General features: G+C 59.9%; 1 protein-coding gene across 1 annotated transcript in view; it reads right to left on the reverse strand.

The window, feature by feature from the left end:
- Window positions 1-3832: 3832 nt before the first annotated feature.
- The window catches only part of EPHA8 (EPH receptor A8), a gene marked incomplete at its 5' end in the record, with an annotated part of 34178 nt that continues 28987 nt past the window's right edge, over window positions 3833-9023 (reverse strand). The window contains 10 exons of the mRNA XM_027770664.1: window positions 3833-4000; window positions 4152-4325; window positions 4606-4796; window positions 4872-5021; window positions 5738-5947; window positions 6511-6572; window positions 6763-6948; window positions 7129-7293; window positions 8077-8144; window positions 8898-8991. Of these exons, the coding sequence (XP_027626465.1) occupies window positions 3886-4000; window positions 4152-4325; window positions 4606-4796; window positions 4872-5021; window positions 5738-5947; window positions 6511-6572; window positions 6763-6948; window positions 7129-7293; window positions 8077-8144; window positions 8898-8991 (1415 nt within the window). The remainder of the gene's footprint in view (window positions 4001-4151; window positions 4326-4605; window positions 4797-4871; window positions 5022-5737; window positions 5948-6510; window positions 6573-6762; window positions 6949-7128; window positions 7294-8076; window positions 8145-8897; window positions 8992-9023) is intronic.

The following is a 9023-nucleotide window of genomic DNA, read 5'->3' on the forward strand; positions in this document are numbered from 1 at the left end:
GTTATTTGTTTTCTGCTTTAAGATTGTAAGGTTATTGGGAACCAGCAGTTAGCATAATGGCTATGTCGCTGGACTCCCACGTAGTCGACCGCGGTTCGTGTCCCGGACCCGGTGGCTTAAAACTCACGCCGGGCGCGTGTGCGTGTGTGCCCAAGATCCCGAGAGGAGAACGGAGGAGAAGGGATTGCGGCGTGACCATCCCCTCTGGGGGGTGATTTCTCGCTTTCTGTCTCTATGTCTCTCTCTGTCTGTCTGGCGAGCGCACGCGCCCTACAGTGAAAATCTCTCCAAAAAAAAAAAAAAAAAAAAGATTGTAAGGTTATTTTCCCTTTAAAAGTTTTATAGTTTGTCTTTTACATTTAAGATGTTAATCAGTCTGGGACTTATTCTGTGAGTGATGTGAACAGGATCCAGTTTGACCTTTTTCCATGTGAGTATTCACTTGTCCTGACATCATTCATCAGCTACACCATCCTTTACCCTTTGTCGTGTTTCAAACTCTCACACATATTTGGATCTGCTCCTAGGCATTTTTCCCTTTTTTATCTGTTGGTCTATTCCTGGGACCAAATCAAACTATTTTCATTACTAGAGCCTCATAGTAATTACTCATATCTGATAGGGTGAGGTTCCTTTCTTCTTTCTCTTGCCCCTCATTGTTGTTTTCAAAACTATCTTGACTATTCTGGTTTTTTTATTATTTTATATACATTTTGGTATGATGTCCAGTTGAAAACCTTATTGCAATTTTTACTGGAAATAAAATATGTGGATTAAATTTGAGGGGAACAGCCAACTCTGTGATAGTGAAGTTCCCTATCCATGAACATGGTTTGCTATATTCTTCCTCTCTTCTGTATTCCATGCCTTGCACAGGAGGCTGCCTAGGAGAGGAACCCCCAAACTCTTCTCACCCTTTAATACCCAGCTGAAATTCTTCCTCTTCCAGGAAGTCCTCCATGAAAACCCTGGCCTCTAGTCTCTAACCTCCTTTAATGCTTGTGTGTGCCCAGGAAATGGGCACACTTAGCATGCTGGGTCTGATTGAGGCAGCCTCTTTTGTGCTCTTTGTACCTCCATCTACCCTCTGAGCTTCTGAAGAGAGGATCTGAATCTGGTTCATCTTCGCATCCTTGGTGGCACCAGTAGGTAGCAGGTATTGAATAAGTTTGGTCCTTCAGGGAGGAGAAGTATGTAGGAATAGGTTCTCCTTCATAAGAAACAGCTGTTTTCATTGGGCAGGAGCCTGGAACTGAATTTGGAGTTTAAAGGGAATGACTGTCCTGAGATGGAGCAGACACAGCTCTACTTGGTGGCTCCCCCACGTGGGACTTCGGCTGCTGTGGCTCTACCATGTGGGACTTCAGCAGCTCTGGGCACGCTTTGCCATTTGTAATATGGTGGTGACTCCCCTCATCTCAGGGGGCTGTTGCTGTTAGTGAAACAGCACAGGAAATGCATGGGTGTTTTCTCTGCTCCCACTTCCTCAATTTGAGGGAGAGGAACGAAGACCCCTCCTTCAGTGGGCCAGCATTTCCTTGCTCCTCTCTGAGACCCCAGGGACACCTTCCCCAAATGTTTCAGCCCTTGGCTCCAATGGATGCAGTTGGGTTCTGTTCTGTCCCCAGCCTCTCATGGCACCCCTGTCATGGCACTCCTGCTGCTGTGCCCCCACCGGAGGAGAGGCAGGAGATGCTAACACCAGCTTCTTTCTCCCAGAGCACACAGGCCTCCCAAACAGCCCTTCATACCTGAGGAAGCTGTTCCCGTAACTATTCCTCCCACATTCCTCCTCCGCAGTGTGTCTTCTCCGAGGGAACTCAGCCAAAAGGGATTGTGCTCCAGTGCTGAGCACCCCCGAACCTCTTGGAGAACACTACGGGCCTTCGGGGCCCTTCCTAGCACACACACGTGGGCTCCAATGTGTCCTCCACCCTATACTTGATGCTAGCATGCTGGTCTCTGACTTCCCGTCCCTGTATGTAAAAAGGGTCACTACCCTGCCTCCTGAGCTCGACGAGGAGACTGGAAGGGGCACCAATGAGCAGGACGCACACAGTAGGTGCTCAGCACCCCTCTGCCCTCACCCCCCAGATGCCCAGCTCATACAAATGAGAAAGAAATGGGAGACACAGGCAAAGATGAGGCAGAATTTATTTCATTGTGGGCAAGGTCGAAGACTCAGGATAGAGAGCACAGAGAGGCAGATCCCCAGGACTCCAAGGGGACCCACGTGGAAGACAAGGGCCACACTTTTGCAAGTGCCAGGCCCCTAGTGCCCCCCGAGATAGTGAGGGCCAGAGCCCAGAAACCAGGTGACGGGGTAGGATGGGGAGGAAGACAAGCCCTCCCAGCTCATGTCCTGGCCAAGTTTCCGACTTCCATAGGAAGGAAGAGCAGCCCAGCTATATAGTAATATAATATATAGAGCGCGGAGAGCCGGCCGCAGCACCGGGCGGGGCAAGGCCCCGCATTATTGCAGGAGGGAGGGGGGCTCGGTGCTGGTGTCTCCGCGGGGTGGCTGTGCTGGCTGTGGGCAGCGCTGGGCAGGGCGGGGGTCCTGGGCTTGCCCTCCCTCTGGGGCTGACCTTCGGCCCTGCCTGCCAAACTTCCCCTGGGATGGGGTTTTCTCATCCTGGGTGCTTTTTATGTGCTTTGAAGACCATTTTTGCATTGTCAGGAGTGAGGAAAAAATATTCTGGCATGATAGAAAAAAGATATTTACATACCCTGGTGGGCCGTAGCGGGGAGAGTCGGTCTGTGTGTATTGGGGGCTTCCCAGCCCCCTCTGACCCACAGCTGTCCGTGTGGGGTCATGTTTGGGGAGATGAGCCCTGGCTGGGAGGCAGGAGCTCCCAACTGTGAAACTTGGTTGCCGTGTGCCCATGGATGGAGCACACCTCTTCTCCAGGCCTTGGCCTCCCCACACAGGAAGGGGGGACTGGGGCTGAGAAGCTAGGATTTCACGGTCCTGACCCTAGGCACTGGGGCAGGCGGGACAGTGAGAGGTTGGGAAGGGCTTCCGAGTGAGACCTGGGCTGTGGAGGGGAAGCTGAAGGGCACCTGGCTTTGTCCAGGTGCTGTGTCAGAGCTGAGGGCATCGCATGGACTCCGCCATGAGGCCCACGTGAGAAGTGGCCAGAGGCACTGGCCAAGGACCCTGTTTTCCTGTCGAAGCAGCAGTGGGAGCCAGGTGGAGGCTGCAGGTGGCCCCCCAGCCAGAGGGAGGGCCCAAACCTGAGATACAGCCAGGGTGGGCTTGCCCAGGCGGAGACGAGGGTGGCCTGGTGCTGGTGTGGTTCAGAAGGGCCCTGGCTCCAGCCTCCAGGTGTCAGGGAAGTGGGCATGAGGCTCCCCTGAGTCCCTGTGGTTGCTGGCACCTAGGTGGTGCCACACAGGCTTCCCTGCTCACACACTTAGGACATGCCTCCTCATTCACACGTCATCCACGGTCACACATGTCGCTAGCCTTAATGGATAAGCACATGCATCGTGACACGCACACATTTGTGCTGGAGCCTGACTGGGTGGACACACACTGCTCACACGGGCCCCCAGGACCTCGTGAGAACACACCGACACGGTGCACACACATGCACCACACACGCACGCACAGAGGCAGGTGAGCGATGTCTCAGTTGGACTCTGGGACAGTGAGGCCCCTGGCTATGGAGGAGGAGGTCCTCTGCCCTGGGGAGCAGGTGTCCCAGCCATGCTGGGCACCAAAGGCCCCTTCCCGGTGCCCGGCCAGGTGACCAGAGGCCCTGGCGGAGACGTCAGCTTCCCCAGCACTCAAGAGGAAGGCAGCCAGGGAGGAGGGCCGCGGCCGGGGCAGCATGGCCACTGGCCAGCTCCGCGAGTCCTCCGACAGCTGACGCGGCCTGGTCAGAGGTGCCGGCGGGGCCCCTGGGTGCTGGTCAGCTGCGCCCTCATGGTCTGGATGCTGCCCAGGATCTTCTTCTGGTGGCCCATGAGGGTGATGCCCAGGGCACGCACGTCCCTGCGGGGGAAGTGCAGGCTGCAGGTGGGAGCCACGGGGACAGGGCCATGCCACATCCTGGAACTGCCCACCTTCTCAGCTGCCCTGCTCTGGCCCCTGCTGCCCCGCCCCGCCCTGCCCCGCCCAGCGCCTGCGGCCCTGCCCCACTCACTGCGCGTTCATCCGTAGCACCATGCCCAGCGAGGAGTAGCCACCGGCAGCAAAATGGTCTCGGTAACGGCCCATGCGGATGGAGTCCAGCCAGTCTCCGACAGTGAGGCCCCCTCCACCACCTCCGCCCCCTCGGAGGTCAAAGCAGCTCCGGGCGAAGGCAGGGGGCGGGCACCTGAGGCACAGGGACCCTCGGTAAGGGGCTGCCAGGGCCTCTGTCTTCCTTGAGGACCCTGGAGCCAGCCCCTCCACTGCCATCCAGACTCTGCGGTGACACGGTTTGAGAGACCAGGTCCCAGGGCGGGCCCAGGTAGGGCAGGGCCCCGGGCCCCAGCTAGGTCTGGTGCAGGGCTCAGGGCAGTGCTGTCCCAGGGCCTGGATGAAGCCCTGGTCTTATATGGGGCAGGGCTGGTCAGGGGGACGGTGGGGATGGCAGCCAGCCTGAAAGCACCCACCGGCTGACGGTGGCGGTGGCCCTGAGGCTCTCGGGGTTGTGGATCAGTGCGTCGAGGACACTGACGATCTGGGAGAAGCGAGGCCGCTGGGCCCGGTCCTTGTGCCAACAGTCGAGCATGAGCTGGTGCAGGGCGCGGGGGCAGCCCATGGGCGCAGGCAGGCGGTACCCCTCCTCCACGGAGCTGATGACCTGCAGGCGGGCACAGCGCTGGACTCAGCTGTCCCTCCCCAGCCCCACAGCACCTGTGTCCAGGCCCACACTCACGTCGCGGTTGGTCATATTCCAGTAGGGCCGCTCCCCGTAGGCCAGCACCTCCCACATGACCACACCGAAACTCCACACGTCGCTGGCTGAGGAGAAGGTGCGGAAGGCGATGGCCTCAGGGGCTGTCCAGCGGATCGGGATCTTCCCGCCCTGCGATGACCACAGAAGGGTGAGGGGCTGCCCAGGCTGGCGGGGATTAGGTCCGCACCTCGCCTCCAGCCCAAGGGAGGGAGCTAACTCTGGGGTCCTATTTCTCTGCCCTGTGGGGGAGACACGGCCTCTGCCTGTTCTGTGGGGGACCAGCTGAGGTCGTGAAGACGAATGAAGTCCAGCTGCAGCGCCCGGGGCGAGCCATCAGAGCAACACCTGAACGGTGAGGACGCCCAGAGACGCGGCCTTGCAGCTTTCTAACTGTTCCTCTTCCTTCTCTTGCTTTTCCCGGGGGTGGGGGAGGTCACAGAATCCTCTGTGTATGGGACACTTTATTCAGAGGCTCAGGAGAGAGACCCCGGGGGCTAGGGCTGGGGGGCGCCAGCTGCTGGCCATTCGGGCAGTGCCCTAAGCGAGGCGCCTCTAGAGCCCTAGACAGCCGTGAACATGTCTGAAAATGGCCGCTTTTCAGACAGACTTCAGAGACACACAGGTGTGCTATTCAGAGTGTCAGTCTCCCAGGGAGGGAGGCCGTGGGGCCACCTGGCGAGAGGGGAAGGCACCCAGCTTGTCCCTAGTCCCCAGAGGAGGAAACTGGGTGAAGAGAAGACACAGGACTTCCCCAGTTCCAAGGGGACCCTGAAACTACCAGCGTCCCATGCCCACCTGTCCCCCTGCCCCTCCCTGGCCAGCAGGGAGGGCTGTGGGCGACGCACCGTGGTGGTGTAGGCGGCATCGGGGTCGTCCTCCAGCACCCGCGAGAGCCCGAAGTCGGACACCTTGCAGACCAGGTTGCTGTCGACCAGCACGTTGCGGGCGGCCAGGTCGCGGTGGATGTAGCCCAGGTCCGAGAGGTAGCGCATGCCGGCACCCACGCCCCTCAGCATGGCCACCAGCTGCGTGATGGTGAACTGCCCGTCGTGGGTCTGCAGAGGGACACGGCTCGCCATGTCGCGGCCGCAGGAAGGCCCGGCGAGGTGCCGTCCGTGGGCAGAACCCTTCCCACCCACAGGACCCTCGAGTGGAGGTGGCGCTTTGCAATTTCCAAAGTTTGAGGTTTGTTCTCGCGGTCTCACTGACACCCAGATGCCCTGCGAGGCAGACGGACAGCGAGGGCTGCATGGACAATTTGCAGGGGGAGAGACAGAGGCCCAGAGACGGGAAGCTGAGCTGAAGGGCAGCCGGCTACTAAGTGGCAGGGCGGGAGCTGGGAGTCCAGCCATTTCCACCACGCCCGCTAGCCTGGTGGTACAGGTGGCACTGGGTCAGCCCAGGCGCAGGGTGCAGGACGCCGTGCAGCAGTGGGACATGTGATGGGGCCAAGAGGCAGGTGGACTGGCTGGCCTTTAAGACCCTTCCTTCCACCTGCCGGCCCGCCCCAGGGCAGACAGGCCAAGCTGGGAGAGGGGCTGGAGCCCCTCACCTGACCTCCCAACAGCCCGAGCGCCCAGCTGCCCTGCCCTCCCCCCATGCCAGGCGAGACACGCACCCTCAGGAAGGCATCCAGGGAGCCGTTCTCCATGAACTCGGTCACGATCATTGCCAGGCGGCCTGGGGGCGGGTCAGGGCTGCTGATGAGAGACCCGGGGAGCATGCCCCCGCCCCAGGAGCACAGAGGGCCTGGGCAGCCCAGGGTGACTACAGGGCCCCAGGCCCTGAGCGACCCCTGAGTCAAGGGGACAGGCCAGAGCAGGGTGGCCCAGAGCCCCGCCTGGGCAGGACGGACCTGCCCGGCACCTACCACGAGTGACGACACCCTCGAGGCGGATGATATTGGGGTGGTCGAACTGCCCCATGATGGACGCCTCACTCAGAAAGTCTCGCCGCTGTCTCTCGGTGTAGCCGGCTTTGAGAGCCTTGATGGCCACAGGCACGTCCCGCTGCCCCGGCACCCGCAGTCGCCCATAGCAGACTTCTCCGGACTCTCCTAGAGACCCCGAGGGGGTGTGCAGGGGGCAGTGGAAGTCCCTCCTTTCAGCCCAGATCCCACACTCCCCAGCCCTTCACACCCATGTGCCGTGGACCCCTCTCCTGCCCTCGGTGGCCCTCCCCAGTGCCCCCCGAGAGCTGCCCAGCCCCAGCCCCAGCCCCAGCCCCCGCGGCTCACCAGAACCGATGATCTTCTCGATGTGGATTCTGGAGGCCTCGATCTCACGGGTGAAACTGCGGCCCGCCCGGCCTGGCTCCTCGTAGGTGTGTGGCTCTGCGTAGAACTGAGGTTCCGGGAACTTCCCTGGGGGGTGGTGCAGGGGCAGGAAGACAGGTGGGGGCGCTGAGGAGCCAGGAGAGAAGGGCCTTCAGGGTCCAGGAGGGACTTCTCTCTCCAGCACTCCCTGCGCCTGGGGCAGGTCTGGGTGGGGTGAAGGGTGTCTCTGGGAATCTCCGGATGTGATGGCAAACATAGGTACCCTGTAAGTGCTTGCTGAGTAAAAGTGAGGTTTCTCTGGGGTCACTCTGGGGTCTCTATGGGGCTTCAAAGTCTCCAGCAAGTTTTGAGCATATCTGTTGTTTTCGGGGGACACTTCTAGAACCCTTGAGATCTTCCTAAATTGTTCTGGGGTAGAAATGTAGCAAAAAAGGTCCCAGCACAAGTGGCAACTTTGAGTGGCGTGGTTTCACAGCGGACTGGATTAAGGACTCTGAGGCTGCGGGCTGCGTGGAGGCTCCGTGGAACCAGTGCCGCGATGGGCTATTAACGTGTACTGCAGGCACAGGAGCGGGCATCCCCACGCCTGCCTTGTTCGCTAGGGTCTCTCCAAGATCCTGAACACTTCTCGGTAGCAGCTCTAGTCCAAGAGTCCATGAGCCCCCGGAAACCTCGTGCAAACCTCGTGTTCGAGTGTCTCCCTGGGGAGAGGGTCTCCAGCCCCCTCAATAGGTCTGTGAGCCCAAGAAAGGTGAAAGGCGGGGAGCGGCACCGAGCCTCTCAGGTGTCGGGTCTCTGGGGCATCCTGGAATCCGTCTCGGGGTCTCTGGTCTTTTCTGTGGGCATTTTTCTTCCCACCTGTGCCACCCCAGACCTGCTCCGGGTCGCACTGCGGACCCCTGCACTCACCCTGCCTGTTCTGATAGTGCATCTTCTCCTCGTCCGAGTCCTGGAAGGCCTTGCTGTAACCACAGTGCCTGTGGAGGACCGTCACCACTGTGCCGAAGGCCAGGCCACCCCTACCCCAGCCCCACCCCACTCAGGGCTCAGGGCAGGGCTCCTCCCTCTAGTCCCCTTCCCCACAGATCAGGTCCTGCCAGCCCAGGCCCTGCCCTGCAGGACGTCTGCAGGGGAGAACCAGTGCCCAGGCTCCCCATCCAGCTGCACTGTGACAGCTGTGACCGTCACAAAGGACTCTGGGATCTATGAAATGTCCTCAGGTGCACCTGACCCTCATAGCAAAGTCCATGAAGCCACTGGCCCCGTTTAACATGAACTGCCCTGAAGGAGGGGATGAGAGATGAGGTTCAGAGGCCTTCTCTGCGTGACCTTGGCCACCCCTTCCCTTCCCCAGGCCTCGGATCCTCTGGCTACGGGATGACCCTCCCAGCTCTCTGCCTGCAATCTTCAACCTGACCAGCACACTCGCCCACCTCCACCTCCCTCGAGAACTCTGGTTTGGACGGACTTGGGTCTGTGGCCCAGCTCTGGCATCTACTGGCTGTGTGGCTTTGGCAAGCGGCCTAATCTCCCTGATCCCCAATTTACTCACCTGCAAAATGAGGTCAGAATCTCTACAGCTCTGGAATGTCATTAGGATTAAATGAGATGATGTGTTTGTGAGTGAGCCGGGCCCCAGGCACAGGGGGACCACTGCTCGGTGGGGCTGGGGGCAGGCGGGAGGCCAGCGCTTGAGGAGGGGCTGGGGGAGGCTGGGCCGGACCACCCACCTCCACTTGCAGATGAGCAGGAGCAGAAGCATAACCAGGCCTGTGATGAGCGTCAGGCAGATCCACACTATGGTCCGCGTGTCGTAGCGGGGCCCTGCAGAGGAGGCGGGCGGAGGCGACGCTCCT

This window comes from Tupaia chinensis, unplaced genomic scaffold (assembly GCF_000334495.1).
Source record: "Tupaia chinensis unplaced genomic scaffold, TupChi_1.0 Scaffold000146_1, whole genome shotgun sequence".
NCBI lineage: Eukaryota > Metazoa > Chordata > Mammalia > Scandentia > Tupaiidae > Tupaia > Tupaia belangeri.